Genomic DNA, 16,386 nt, shown 5'->3' with positions numbered 1-16,386 from the left:
AGTCTCTTTATTTCTCTCCTCGTCGCAATTTCCATCTCTTGAAATGAAACAAGGTATTTCTTCGGCTGGACGCTGAAATACCATTGGCTAACGACTAGCGTCTGGCACCCTTTCATCCTTCCTCCGTATAACTTTTCATCGTGTATCCGCAGTTTTTACACGGAGTACACGGACGATATTTTTCCGCGCGCTCGGTTCATTATAATGTTTTTTTCGTGATAGATTTATTCATTGGTTGCGACGATTGTAATAAGGACTGAGATCACCTATTGATCCTCCTTTATTAATAGCGACAATCTTTATTTAAATTTTTTTAGCACATTTTTCGTTTTGCCTTTGAAATAAATTTATATTTAAGCGTCAACCGAAGAAAAGGAGGAAGCATATAGAAATTGTAAGAGGATTAAGAAATTGCAAAGTGTACATGTATATACAGTTAAAGCGACTAAATATTTATAATTCTTTGAGAGTGTTTCTTGGGACGTAATTTAAAGTGAAATTGCACTCGCTATGCGTTTTATGAGTATTTTTATTGAGCCTTTGGGAAATTGTAAAATGTCAGACAGTTAATAATTTACTCTTTGAAAATAATAATTAACGATATTTTAGGAAAATAATCTTTTATGTTCCTATTTTAATAATTTCGTAATTTATTAAAAAAAAATATATATATATATCATATACATATACATATATTGGATTAATATACAATTTTCTTATGTAAACTACGTTATATACTTTAATCAATATTATATCTATTTATTTTCTAACTATTTATAAAGAATTAAGTGAATCCTTTTTACATAAAATTATATATCGTATCTCTTTATTTACAACAATTACGCGAGATACTCAATATCCGTTTTAAAGACATGTCGAGTCGGGAATGTTGGGAATGTCGGGATGCATTTCTGCCGCGACTTCTCCTAATCCCTAGTCGTTCTGGCCGTACTTCCGCGCACTTTCTCCAATTCAAACGAAATAGCTGTGTACTCGGATTCTCTCGCGGGTGAAAGAAACCGTGCGCGGAAAGTGCATCCGGGCCGGCAGCTCCTGGTCGTAATCTTTACGGAGAAGCGTCGGGGCGGCTCTTATCGCGCGCCGCGCGGTATCCGGGACGCGCGCCATATGTGCCCGTGCACATGCACGATGCACGATGCACTGGATGCACGTCGCGCCGGTGCATTTAGGAACCGTTCGCTGAGAGAGTCCGCGGTTGCACTCAGCTACGCGGAATGGCTCGCGATAGCGCGGTATTGTCGCGCGTGACGCGATAAACTTTGACGACGCCGCGCGACAATAAAGGCCTCACCCCTCTCTCATTCCTTCGTCCATCGGGGTCGGTTAATCCGCCCGCTTCTCACAGGAAGCGTTGATAAGCGCCGATAAGCTAGTCGACGCGCCGCGCCGTTTTGACGCTCCGGGGAAGGGGGGATAATTTTCGCGGGTTTGTTTCGGCTCGGAAGCAAAAATTACGCTCGAATTACTCCAAAATTCTGCGCGCGCACAAGATCCCCGATAATAATCCGAGATATACGCAGAATCGAATTCGCGATTGAACGTGAAGTAAAGAGGGGGAGAAGAGATCTTATCTCAAACGATAAGCGTCGAGCGTATATAATAAAAATATAAAAAATAGCTAAAAACTGAACGCGAATAATGTTATTGAAAAACAGACAGCATGGGAAAAATAGACGGGCGAGGAATTGTGAAAATATTGATAAAAAGTTTCGCCGATCGCGAAAGATCGCGATGAAAAATTCCATTCAAAAAGGATGTATGTGCTCAAAATTAAACGACGCGAACGTGAAAACGCTAAAACGGGAGTAGCATGGAAATACGTCGTGCGCGCAAAAATATTTCGCGCAAATACACGGGTCAGACGAGTAAACGAACAGCGGAAATTTTGATACTCGACCGTATTTTGAGCGAGGGCTTCGTCAGATCTCAACGTGGCGTTTAATTGAATATGAAAAGCGTCATTTATTTAATTAAATATAATAACGTTGCGCTGGAATTGATTACGATTGTCGTTTCGGCATCATTACACGCCACCCCGCTGCCTCTCTTTCTCTCACTAATTGTTATATTACAACTGTCATTGCGCAATTGCGATCGTAACGTCATTACGCTATCGCGAAATCTCATTTAATCCCGGCAACAATACGGCACGAATGACGCACGGTCGGGCGCGATACATTTTGCATCGTCGAGAAAACGCGCTGGAAATTCCGCCCGAGGTTCCGGCCGAAGGGGATGCATTAGGTTACCGGGGTTACCAAAGGATACTACACCGAGATACCGGCGGGAGAAAGGGGGGCGAGGGGCGAGATGCCCGTCTTTCCTTGTTACATCGCGCCGCTGCGGTTAATTGATTAACGTCCCCGTGAGGCCATTGGCCGTTAACATCGCTCCACCGAGGACCCTCGTGGCGCCTCGATACATCTAATAAAACTCCGCCGCCACGAGACGCGGCGAGAGATGGCCGCACGATAGTGCGACCACGGGTCGCTATAAATGAACTTCATAATTCGTGAGGGTCCACTCCGGACACGGTTTCACACTCGACTCCGCGAAATTATGAACTTGCCGCAAGTTTGCACCGATCTCCCTCAAAACCTAAATATGACAAATTCACCCTGGCATCGGCGAAACTTGCGCCGAAAGGTACATTTCGCGAAGGAATTAAAATAAAACTCGTAAAAATATTTCGAATCAAGAGTCCAATTTGATTCGTTGAAATCAATTCAAGCTTCCACGAGCTTCTTGAAATAATTCAACAGTCTACCTCGAAACGATCTTTTGTAAAATGAGAAAATAAAATGGTTAAATGATGAGAGGATGATAAAAAGGATAACAATAGCGCGCAATTTAATTCGATTTTTCCATTCCTTTTTCTGATCCGTCTGATCGTAAATCGAGACTGTGTCAAATTATAAATGGCATGCCGAAATGGATTTCGGCGAGGAGAGAAAATCGTGCCTCTACGAAAGTCAGACGCGAATTTTCTAGGAATACGTTCCCCGCTTTTATATTGGCTGTCGCCCTGCACCGTGCACACCTTACACAATGCACCTGTCCGCGCGCGCGCGCGCGCGCTCAGGTGTCGTGTGTCCAGGTCGGGCCTGGTAATCCTCGAGAAACCGCGCGCGTCTCCCCCGCCGGTCCTTGATCCCCCGGTACACGAGGACGTGATCAGACTGAAACTCAACTCTCGGGGCTCTCCCGATCGCCCTTTCGAGGACGAATCTCATTGCGGCAATTTCGCAGAGAGCCAAATTTGCCTAAACAAAGATATTCTACCTGATTGCATGCAAATGCGGGTGTAAAGTTTTACTCTGTACGTATTAGTCTCGCACTTTTGCCATTAAAATTTCAGGCGACTGCTTTGCGTGTAAAAATTTCACGATACGCACTGCGGAAAATTTTCACGAGAGAAATTCTAGGAGCGGAAGCTCTAACTCTGAAACTTATTTGTCCATTTATTCTCGTCTAATTTTATTTATCCGAAGATATTGATCTTTGCTTTTGCGCGCCGAGTTTAGAATGCGCAGAAATCAGTCTCTTCCGAAGAACAATATCAGTTTGACGCAAAACTGTAATTTGAGATAATATTTTTACGCCAAGCATTTGTAAATTGCGTCAAAGGACGGAGCATTATTCGATTGTTGCTGAAAAAGATTATCTTCGGCTCGCCGAAGGAATCCGTAGCTCCGGGATGTACAATTTCTGGGATGGAAACTTATGAATAACATGCACGACTCGCGGTATCTTGTGTCCACAAGCCGTAAGCTCCTCGGGGAATCAGTTCCCGGCGTATCCTGTGTACTTCTCCACATCCCTTGCAACCGTAGAGACGGTTCCTAGTGGAAATTTCCTCCTTACAGCTTCTTATGTAAACACCCCTTATTGTTCTTTGCACGCGAAACAGCATTAATGTGGTTTCCTATTTTCCTTCTGCAGCATTATACAATACTTAAAAGTGCAAGAGGTCAATGAAGCGGAAAATACAATTTTACAGTATACTTTAAGAAACTTTTTCCTAAAAATTTAATATCACATTTTTTATATGATAAATATACAATGCAAAAGCATTCTTTTTTCGTCTTGAAAAATAATCTCGATCGAGTCCGCAAAAATTTGCGTTATTATAGATAAGTTTGCATTATACATTTTTTAAAACTAAAACGATATAACTTTTATGAGAAAATAACTTTGGAATTGCGAATAAGAATCGTGAACTATATTTTTTTTAATTATTATCTTTAATTCTAAAAAAACTCCGATTTAGAGAGTTAATCCTTTAAAACTTTAAAATACCATCGATTTTTGAGGTCAGAGACAACAAAAATACAGCGGTGTAAAAGTAACGAAGGTAATGAGAAAAAATAATTCTTATGTGTGTAATACGGAGGCGCGTAACGAGAGAAAGATAAGTATACTTTTCAGTAACTTACACATGGGTTAAACCCATTGTCCAGCACCCTCCTTCCTACAATGCATCCCCCATCCACCCGCAACTAACCCATTCTACTACTCTCTGCCCTACTGCTCGAGCGCGCCGTGAGAAACACAACCGATACGACGGAAGCTCGCCCGGATTTCCCGAGCGCCGACAGTTTTATTGGCGGAAACTTCGCTTGTTCGACCGTCTGTTTTTCCCCGTCGATAGTTTGCGGCACGGCGGCGGCGGCGGCGCGGCGGCGGCCTGGGGAAACTTTCGGATCAACTGCGCGAAGAGACTTTCCTAGCCCGACGGCTTTAGGAGTCACTTCGGTTTGCATTGTCTGCCGGTGTCTGTCGGTCGGTACTTCCGAGTGGAGGGATGATTGCCGCGAGGGGTGTGGGAAAGGGCGCGATCGAAATTCCGTGTCCGCCACCGCGCGCGCGACTCGAGTGGGTTAACAACTTCTCGAATGGCATTAAGACTCTATCGGTGTTGCTCAAGACGCGCCATTCACGTGGGAATTAGGCATCGGCGTAATCTTATCGGCGAGTACGGATCGATTACCGAACAGATGTTTTATTCGGAGAATTTTGTAACAGAGGTCACAACAAATTTTTATTTTTATGAATCACAGTGGTGGAATATAAATTTTTAGGTACATTTATACATTTTTATAGTCAAAATCATTAATTATTATCACAGGATAAAATTATATCGACGGAAAAATACAGATATTTTTGTCACAATTGTATTTTAATGAAAGCGAAAAATAATTATGCTTAATGACGTCTTCTAGACGGTTATAATAAAAAAATAGATATTTTCCTACATTTTATTTCTACGGTTTTTCTTTACTATAACATAAACTGATTTAGTGTACTTTATTCGAGTCCTCCGTCCCTAAAAAAATAAAAATCCAAGAGTATCTATATAGGAAAATAAAATTACATCTCCTTGGAGTAAAGAAACTGAGGCACCTGTTAAATTCCCGCTGAGGAAAAGTCGAGTCGACGTTCATCGAGGAAAATACGTATCGTATTTTCCAGCATTTTAACGTAGAAATTGCACGGTTGCGAGAAGGTATATAGTGACGGCTGACGTTTCGTGCCGGCGATTTCTTTCTTTTTTCTTCTCTCTTCCTCTCTTTATTTTTTTTTTTTGTTCGCGGTTGCACTCCGCGGCTTGCTCCCAACCCGAAGGAAGGCACCTCGCGCGCACCTTTTGCAACAAAGTATCGGCGAATTCGCCGGCACGTGACACTCTCCCACATGCATCACGACGTAAAAGAGCCCCTGTCCGTTTACGTTGCCAGGCGGGCGCAATGTTGCTCTGATCAATAAATTGCGCCGCGGCCGACGGACGGAGCTATCCCGCATCGATTCGCATCGCCGCGATATTAAACGCTGAAAATAAATCGCGGAGCGGCTCGTCGCGATCGATAGATCGTTACACGGGCAAGGGCCGGCGGGACTTTGCGATTGATTGGTGCGCGCAGTCAGCTGATGGGAGGCACTTGCGGGAAGGCACCGCGGCTCTACATCCTGCGAATTTTAAACGAGTTGGCAAATGAATCAATGTAGAACTCGATGGGAACTTATTCTCACAAAGTATCTAAATAATGATTTTCTTTTAATTTATTTATTGGAACTTAACTTTTACTCTCTTCAGTGGAAACTTAGTAAGAGCTTCTCGGTGAATCTAATTTAACTCCCGGAATCCTGTTTTGATCAATTCTCCGAACATCCTTTTAAAGTCTCGTCTAGTACCGCGCTTCTTCTCTTAATAAACATATTAGATTAATACGATATTAATTGGATTACATGCTTTAGAAAAAGATTTGAATAAATTTAATATGATATATACTCTTCAGAAGATTTAATCTAATTTTTCAAATGTATTCCTTGCCGTCAAGGATCGCGAAGCTTCTGTATATGTATAGGTATATCTGTATACGTATCCCGCTTTTGATATCATAAATTTAGATTAAATGAAGTTCAATCTTTATCAAAGTGGAAGTGGGTCACTTCAGTACTACGGTCTACGGTGCTGAATTTTCTGCTCCTCGGATGCCGTAATCCCTGGGCAACGTCAAGCAAGAGAGCGGAGCGTCGTCGTCCGTCTTTGATAGCGGTGCTCTCCATATTATCTCATCGCAGATTATGGAACGTGCCACGCATATTTCCGAGCGTCCAAGAACGCTCCGGTCGAGTCGTTCGGTCGCGACGCGATGCACAGCACAGCCGGTGCCTGCGGCGTTACAGCGCAGCGCAGCGCATCGCGGCCGCGGCCGCGCGCGCGGTGCAACGGGCAGCTGGAAAACGTATTTCACGCTAAATTACGAGCCTGTCCCGGCCACAACCGCGAGATTCCAGCCGGACATTGTATGCAATAGACACATCTGGGGATAGATAGAACGTCCGCGGAACGAGCGCGCTTTTTGACTCGCCACTATCCGCGGTGACGCGCCTCTTTCCGCCGCGGCGCGGCGCAATCCCCCGGAACCTGTAACCAGACCGCGAAACTGGGCCAGAACTGTAATGTGACTCCCCGGCGCTATATAAGCGCTACTTTGAATGGTATTTGGCTGTGTCTGTTTAAAATTACACGTGCATTCAGAATTGCGCGAGATGTAAAGTTAGTTAACCGCGCAAGGCATCCTTCGCGGTCGGTGAATATTTGTGCTGCTTTATTTATTTATAATTATGTTACTCTAAATGAAATAAATCGAGAAATCCATCCTTCACCGCGCAACTGCTGAATATGTTACGAATTATTTTGATATGGAGATTATTATCATCATTCTTTTCCAAATTTAATTCTCCCTAATTTTAATAAAATACACCAAGTTTTTGGAGATTTTTTTCTAAATTTATCTAAATTTTATATATTGTTTCCAACATAGAACACATACTGCGGAAGTAATTTGCCATGGATATAACATAATATCTATTTATAACTGTAGATATAATTTATTTTCGCTCGCTGAACGGAGGAATCCAATTTTCTAGAACTCTCATCATCATCGCATTTCGAATTCAACCGTAGTTGTTTTTTTTTTTTTTTTTTTTTTATAATTTCAGATTCGCGGTTTTATTCCTCCCAGCGTTTTATTTCGCGCCACCGCCGAGAGAAACCGCATTACGGCTGCTGAATTATTTTCTACTTTTTTTCGTCGAGTTATTAATCTTCTCCGATCCTCAATTTTCGATAATCTCGGTTCGTGTATCATTTCGCCCCTTTCCGATACACCGAAGATGAAAGGGTACAATCTTGCTTCTACGAGACGCGCGCTACATACACGCGATACCTATGTACGTTACGTAAACGTACGCGGAGAAGAAACAGAGAGAGAGAGAGAGAGAGAGAGAGAGAGAGAGAGAGAGAGAGAGAGGCTGAAATAGCTAATAGGAGAGGAAGGAAGGCGCGAGGAGAGGCGAGAGATGGGGTGGGTTCGCTGCTTCGTGCAGCGGACGCGGAGAGAGTGATTTAATCAAGCCGTCTGCATGCATTCGATTATCGGTCCGCAGTTACGTGGATCGTTACGTCGTTTCTCCGTGCAGAACGCGATTCGCCTTGCGCTAATTTCGCGCTCGTGCACTCGCTCTCTGGTCCGCCGGGCTCGTTCACGTTTAAGACGCGCTCACGTAGCTGCGACAGATATAGCATCTGGGGGAGGTGGTGGAAACGTCATAACTCAAAATGCGAACGCGTCGGAGGGAAGTTTTTAAAGAGCTGAAGCCGCAGAAAGAAAATGGTAAACGTAATCACTTTAAATCATATCACCTTAAGAAAGATAAGTGAGCAAATTTAATATATAACTGTATTATAGAATTACTTCGACAATCGATTATCAATTTCACATTTCTGGATTTATTTTTCTATATATTTTATAATATACCAAGTTTTTAGAAATTTTTGTTTAATTTCTCTAAATTTTATTTAATGTGAGGTACATGTATCGAGCAATTTGCTACGGGTGTAATTTTTATTTACGGTTCTAAATATAGTTTTATTGATCAAATTGTCTGCTTTAATTCTTAAGCAGCGGTATTTCTGCGACGTTACTTTGGACACATCTTGGGTTGCGTTCACTTAATGTTTTAATTACTGCCGAGTATTAAAGGGAGCCTTACATATTTATCCGAAATCTTGCGATTATTCCTTCGATATATGCAACAGCTTCTGCAATAGGTTTTATTAAAGCTTTACGTAGCTCATTACTGTTCCACCAATCCGATCAAATGTTCGTTAAGAACGGATTGATTTTCCATTATTCGAAGAATTCGACCACATACTTAATGACTTTTTTAGCAGGCGCTTATTTTTTGAAAGATATATATATTATGTGTTAGAAGATAATCGAGTTGTGTTGTCGAAGTGTCTTACCTTTTAAATATTAAAGAAGCAGACACTCGTTATTTGCTTCTTTACTTAGTCAGTTGCTCCCTTTATTCGCTCGAATTTGGCTTCTTGACTCTCTTATTTTGTGTTAATCTTTAAAAATTCAATAAAATCCTTAAAGATTTGCCTTAAAAAAAAAAACTCTTATTATCTATGTTTATCGTTAATCCAATTTGTCTAAAGTTCGCTATTTAATTTGAGTAATTCTACGATTATCAGTTGCGCTAATTTAACTTAACAACCGCCAATTTATTGTGTTTCTAAGACGCAGCATATCACCCAAAAAAAAATAATTTTAATTTTAGCGGAATCCGCTAAATCTTAGCGGATTTTATTCTTGTTTATGGTCTCAAGAGGAATCCTCTAAAATCAAGAGGAAAATATTCTAAGCACAAGCATTTTTACAATTAGAGGACTTTCATCTTGCATCTATAGTCTATAGTACGCGATCTTGTTATTCTTAATATCAATATTTTATTGTTAATAAACCAAACAAATTTTTGAATTTTGCTTTTTCTATAATACATTAATTGTTTAAACGAAGGCCCCAGATGAGGAGAACACTTCGTAAACAAAAAGGGTTATGTCAGAAGCCCTGCTAGTGAGCACGCTCTGACTGGCGAACGCTGGAGAAAGTGGAGAAACCCTCCCGAGCTGCCCTAGATATAAGAGTCGATGTTGAATCTTAATTACGAGTAAGGATACTGGCGATGCGCCGCGTAGCGGGCACGAGCCAAACTCTCGCCGCGCGAGCCCGCGCTGCCGCCCGTCCCGTCGTACAGCCCAAGCTCCAAGTAAACATATATTCCTCTTAATACAAGAGGAAACCCGTTAGAATAATATGTAATAGATTCTTGATGAATAGTCCACTTATTGACAGAGGAATACTCTTTCTGTAAAAGTTTCCGCTTAGAATATGGGATTACAGGAAATTTCACTCTGTTAATAGAATACTTTTTTTTGGGTGATCGATCAGGTTAGGTTAGGTTCCGTCAATATTTTATCTGGATGGATCTATAATGGAACCATAGAGGCTTAGGTGAACGACGACGAGGCCGTTAAGCGAGCACAAATTGGCCGGTTTCCGATAAATATCGACTCGGGCGTAAAGCTGCAAGAGCTTTACGAGATTAATAGTCTTACCCGGACGCCATGATGAGCAACGGGAGTCGCCGCCATCTTGGAAATCGCCATCGCGAATATACCGTCGCCATGCCATGATGCTCCCCGCGAACCTCCGCCCTTCGTTTGCCGAACCTAACTGAGTGTAACTTAGCCTAGCCTCTCACGAAATTACCCTACCCGACCGCGGGGTGTAATTAAATCGTTACAGCAGCCTCGCCGCGAGGAGATCAGCTCTGGAAAATGGCGGCCGCTTTGAAGGCGCTCACGGCAATTCGCCGAATTTAGCGGCGCTCAAGTCCCCGTCGTGATTCGATTATACGATATTAATTGCGAACCTAGGCGAGCATATTCAAGCGCCCTTTACTTCCCGACTAATGGAACTTGTCTTCCACTCTTTGAGGGAAAACGTTAACTCGTTCATTTTGCATTCACGCTTAAGGTTAACTTGGGCGACGCAACCATGAAACTTCTTCGAAGTTATCTTCATCTTATTTTATACATAAACCTCGAGGGGGAAAAAGAGTGAAAAAGAGGATTTTAAACAAACTTTGAAAGAATATTTTTTAATTTTTTGTATCTAAAGTTGGAATCAAGATTGTGCTAAAATTTATTTTTCTTCTTTTTAATCTATAATTACTAGAAGAATCATTCTTAAATCATTCTAATGCAGATATATGTTCGCGATACGGAAGACTGGATATACCGATATCGCGATTGGTACCCGAACCCGAACCTCTAAATCAATGTAACCCTAACCTAACATAACCCGATCGCCGGCGGATGCCAGCTCGCGTTTAGAGCAATGGCGGCGGGGCAATGGATGCGCGGCCTATGTATCATAATCTCGACAGTCCGGGGGTTAGTTAGCAGTTTGTTTGTACCCGAATATCCGGCCGGCCGGATCCCGCATGCCGCGTCGCCGGATGCGGCGAAGCGCGCGGAGACGCATACTAACGGCGCGCGGCCGAATAGTTTGGATGTGCCGCTCTTTTTCGAAACGAGGTTGAAGCTCCTTCGTGCACCTGTTCGTGTCCGGGATTCTCAAATAACGAGAAGCACGAAGAACGGAATACCAAGATAAAATCGAGGGAAAATCGATAAGAGTCGTTTAAACTTGTTTTTCAATTTTCGCGTTTTAAATTTATGACGTCTCGATCGACGGGAGAAAAATAGAGCCTTGGCGGGTTTTCATTGTTAAGAATGATTATTATCATATTTAGATCATTAATTTATCATATTTATCTTATGACAAATAGAAGATGATAAATTTACCATATGATGAATGGATATAAGAATTTATCATATTTGGAAAATAAATCTGACAAAACTATCGATTTTACTTACATTAGTCATAACGCTGACGAAAATAAAAAAAATCGTGAAGCATTAAATCGGGAAGTGAATGTATTTTTGTACATTGTTGTTATAAATATATACGCGAGGAGAATAATGTTTCTGAAATTAAGACTTCGCTGCAACTCGGAAATTCACTTATCTCGCAAGGAGGTAAACATAATTAAAAAATACACCTCCCCAAGCTGATCCGCGAGCGAACTTCTCTCGTTTAGATCTCTCCGAGTAGCGCGGAACGCGAATTTACGAGCACGTATATTGATTTTACGTGATTCATTGTGAGTTTCAGGATATTCCGTAATACAATACTTCTATATTTGAGGCCACTCTACGATATTATGCCGAACGGTTTATAAAAGCGAAACATCCAGCAAAATAGCAATAATTCAAATGGCACCGAGTGTGTTGACCGTTCAACTACGCATTCATCAATTTTAATCAACGGTAATCGATAAGTGCAACATGGGCTCTTTTCGCGCGTGCGCGAGCGCGCGCATTTTCGATTTAATAGACGGCTGTTTAATTTTGCGTTTTTCCCGCATCAATGCTGATTGAATTACCCATCCGGGCGTCCCGAACGCACTGTCTCCATTTCCTCTCGCGCCGTTCCGACCCAACGACCTGTGACCTTCCGCCATCCACCATCCACTATCCGCCGGCTTCTTTCATTTGATGCCCTCGATGTCTACACACTCCCGTGCACACTTCGATGCCGTGCTCTACAGTGTGTTTCAAAGGCCGGCTAAACGCGAATTGAGCTAATTAAATTAATTAATCGAATGTCTGTCACTATCCGACGAAACTAATAGAAATTTCGATAGTTGTAATGCATAGCTCAAAGAACTTACAGGTACATTAAAATTTGGAAGGAAATATTTAATTATTATTTTATATATATCAAAGAATTTAAGAAAATGCGAGAATAGTTATTTGTGTAACAAGTGCGGGAAGTTGAGAATTGGACACGAGTGCGGAGTGGACGCACGAGCCGAAGGCGAGTGCGATCACCCGCACGAGTGTCCAATTCTCATCCCGCACGTGTTACACACCCTATTTTATATTACAAAGTGCGTGGAAAGTGGCCCATTATTGCGCGCGCGTCATCTGTGCGACGGATGGCCGATTCCATACACGAGTCAAAACAGTGCGGTAATGTTTACATTACCGCACTGTTTTGACTCGTGTATGGAATTGGCTATTTGTCACACAGATGGCGCGCGCGTAATGGGCCACTTTCCACGCACGTGTGATATAAATAATAATTCTTCATTCCTAATCTAAATTAAAATATCCGCTTAAGAGTTTATTTTATAGATTTATAGTTTATTAATTAATATTTATAATAATTGTCATTTAATATTAAATATTTAAAAGTTATGAGGACGGAAGTTGAACATGAGAATTATTTTTTAAAGAATAAAATAAATTTTCGCCAGTAATAAAATAAAATCAGTGTTTAATGATCGGCCTGACTGGCAATATATTAAAAATTATAACGACGTTTCGACCTCTATTTTGGGTCCTTATCAAGTTTATGATGGATCAATGCGTGCGTCAAACAATATAAAATTAATCATTGTTACGTTTTAACAAGGCGGATGGAAAACAGATATAAACTTTGTGCGGCATGACCGTCACGTATAGCGCCTGACGAACGACTGCCTGACGAACGACTGAATTATTTTTTAAATAATTATTTTTAAGTCGATTCTTTATAATGGATCCGAAAAGATTCGTATGACGGATTAGATGGTTTTTACGACCTCGTCGGAGCGAGATGGAAAGAAACTGCCGAAAAGTGTTTTTGCATTAAATATGAATGCGCGGAGAGGATGAAACGTGGCAAAATAAATGGCGGGGGAGTATATCATGGTAATGCAGGTTACTCGTAATTCATGGCAACGCGCGCGGGGACCGCGGCATGATGGGAGGCGATATTAAAGTGATTTTCATTTTTCGTACGATTCATTATATCTGCCACATTAAGAAGTGTCGTTAATCATCGGGGCGTTATTAAACGCCGCCGAAGATAAGACGACCGATTAAATTTCCGAACAAACGTGCAGATTAGCGCGCGCTAATCGTATGATTTATACATGTACGATTTGTACACACATATACGTGTGTCTGTAAATGTTATAATTTAAACTCACCGTAGACGTGATCTGAATTTCAGATGAGGAATCCGGGGTCTACACGGGGAAACCTTTGCCCACTTATAGACCGAGCTCGCAGTTGGTGCCCCTGGGAGGTACACTCAGACTCTTCTGCGAGGCTTACCTGGGCAAGGTTGACCTGCCCGACGCCAAGAACTCCGTCACCTGGTCGAAAAGCGACAGCAACGTGACACTGCCCAGTCACGGTAGGATAGCGCAGCACAGAGTGTCGCGGTAAGTCGAGAGAATAATTATGCGCGGAACATATTTCCACCCGGTAAATATATTAAACGTATTTGAATAATTTGTAAAAATCCTGTAATTAAAAAAGGTACGCAATATTAAAAATAAGAAAGATAATTGTTCAAGAAACTATAAATAAAGAATATATATCTGCACCTTAGAGATAAAGAATCGTATTTCCAGTTTTTCAGGTCAGATAAAGTGTCATTGACAGTTGTTCTATTATGAAAAATGTCAGTTCAATTATTTTATTAAAAACTTAATAAATCAAGTTTTGCTACTTTTATTTTATATCTAAAAAAATACAGCAAAGAAGATGCTGTATGGAGATATGGTTCTTTACTTCTAAGGTATACAGATAAAGAGAAACTAGAGAGATAACGCAGAAATAAAAATCGAATAAAATCATTTCAAGACATTTTCAGTCAAAAATTTATAGATTGGACTCATCGTATTGATGTCTTGATATTAAAATAAACATAATATAATAATTGAAAAGATAACTGAAATTGAATGAGATATTTACAATAAGAAAACAATTCATTTAAAAAGCTAGTTTTATAACGCAGAGATAAATCGCAAGACTTTAGAAACTTTTAATTGTAGAATAAGCGGATTTAGAAGACATGTCGACGTGTCCCGAGAGAAAGATCTGGATATTAAAATTATTAAACATATATTAAAACAACTTTAGAGAGAAAGTACCAAAATCAAAAGAAATATTTATAACAAACTAAAGTAAAAAAAACTTTAAAGAACTAACTATAATGCGAGGATAAACTGCAAGACTCTACTTTTGCGAGCGGATTTAGAGATCGGAACCGTGTCGATGCCTCGATCTGAATAGGATCTACAAAGTGTCAAAGGCAACGGTATACTATAGCTGAACGCCTTGTGCGAAGCAGCGCGCGTACGTGAACATTCGGCTGGCTCAGCAACGTTCTCAGTTCTTCCGGCTCCTCACCCTCGCTGCGTCGGACGACGCTGCGTCGCGTAGGTCGTCTCTCGCGCTTGCGAGAGCGGGAGAGCTACTCTCTATTCCCTCGTAACTCAATTTTCCCGGCGATGCGGCCGTCACGGCGCATCGCCACGGTAAACACGGGCAAAACCACCGACTCGGCAACATACATCGCCGATGAGGAAGCCCGCCCCGCGCCGCTCCGCACCGCGCCGCAGCACCGGCATCGCGGCATTACAGGCGAAATTACTCCCCCGTGCTGCTCGCTCGGGATCCTATACGCAGGCGACGCGTGCGAGAGCGGACGATTCGCCGTCGAGCGCAATTTTATTCCGCCGGATAATTGGATCCTCGGGGCCGCAGACTCCGAAGCGTCGTTCCTGCTTGGTGTTTCCGGCATCCCTTCTCGCTCGGTCCCGCACATCTCGGCATTCCCCGCGAGCGCCTGGAGCCGAAATCGTTGTGAGAAAGTCAGTTCGGAGATTTTGACTTTAATTGTATTCTGCGTCTACTTCGTTATTTTAACGAGATCTTCCATGCATCCGGGAAGCGTGAACCGACTTAGATATTTTCGATTAATGAAGTAGCGGGTCTCGGAAAAAATTTTAGAATAGATGTAAAATGAACGGAAGATTTGAATATTTTGAAAACAATCTGGGTTTTTTTTAAATAAAACATTGTTTATATTTAGCTTTGATTCATGCATTCAATGTGTTAACAAGCAAATAAACTAAGACTGATTTAATAAGTAATGATATTAGATCGTTCCATTTAATCGCTCGATTTACTTTAATAAACAAATAAAATGAGAATGACCTATAACAATGGTATTATAGTTCATCAATTGTCCGCAAACTTTTTATGCTGGCGAACCCTTTAAAAAATTAGTTGTTTTAGTATATATATATATATATATACACACATATATATATATAATTGAATCAGTTTTTAAATATTTTAATACATATAGTTTTTATACAGCAGTAAATTAAATTGCATATTATTAAGTTAAATATGCAGAATTTCTTAAACATTTTTCGACACAAATTTACGCACCATTACGTTAAGTAATAAACAAATAAGCTAAAACTGATCTAATAAGTAATGATATTATACTTTGCAATATTCGATATTGCTAAAAATAAAAAAAAATCAGCATTTGAATACGGCGAGTCGAGTTTAACGATCGTTTTTGGAGTCCGTAAGACAATAAGAATCTGTCGTAACATCCTGCGGCGGCGTGTGTCGGGTAACGTAATGGACTCCCCGAAGAATACGTGCTCGCGAAACGAGCGCATTCGTCTCTCAAGGCGAGTGGAAAAGAGAGAGAGAGAGAGAGAGAGAGAGAGAGAGAGAGAGAGAGAGAGAAAGAGAAAGACTATTCCGAATTCCCCGAGCGCGAACGAGCCGCGGCGCGGCGCGTCTCTTAATTAGTGGTCGGATTCGCTACCTGTACATCTCGCCCTCGCACGCCGCCCGAACGCCGTTGTTCGTGTAAACTAGACTTTACATCAGCGGCGAGCCGGTGGTTCGCGCCGGCACGGGGGGGAAATTGAGTTAAGCCGGAAGGGCCGAGGGTAGTCGGCGCTCCGGGAAAGGGGACAGAGTGAGATTTATCTTAACAATAACCCTTCAGGCGCGCGACGTCGTGTACGGGGGCGTCTTTTAAAAATAAGTGCGAAAAAGGTGTGGAGAGCGGCGCG

At 41.7% G+C, this 16,386-nt stretch overlaps 1 protein-coding gene across 1 annotated transcript in view; it reads left to right on the top strand.

Moving 5' to 3' along the window:
- Positions 1 to 16,386, top strand: part of LOC139821265 (interleukin-1 receptor accessory protein-like 1-B) — a 175,023-nt gene that overhangs the window by 115,886 nt on the left and 42,751 nt on the right. Inside the window, exon 3 of the mRNA XM_071792172.1 lies at positions 13,503 to 13,716. Coding sequence (XP_071648273.1) covers positions 13,503 to 13,716 — 214 coding nt within the window. The remainder of the gene's footprint in view (positions 1 to 13,502; positions 13,717 to 16,386) is intronic.

Source organism: Temnothorax longispinosus, chromosome 11, assembly GCF_030848805.1.
Source record: "Temnothorax longispinosus isolate EJ_2023e chromosome 11, Tlon_JGU_v1, whole genome shotgun sequence".
NCBI lineage: Eukaryota > Metazoa > Arthropoda > Insecta > Hymenoptera > Formicidae > Temnothorax > Temnothorax longispinosus.
Note: the sequence above shows the minus strand (reverse complement) of the source record. Positions and strands in the feature narration are given on the sequence as shown.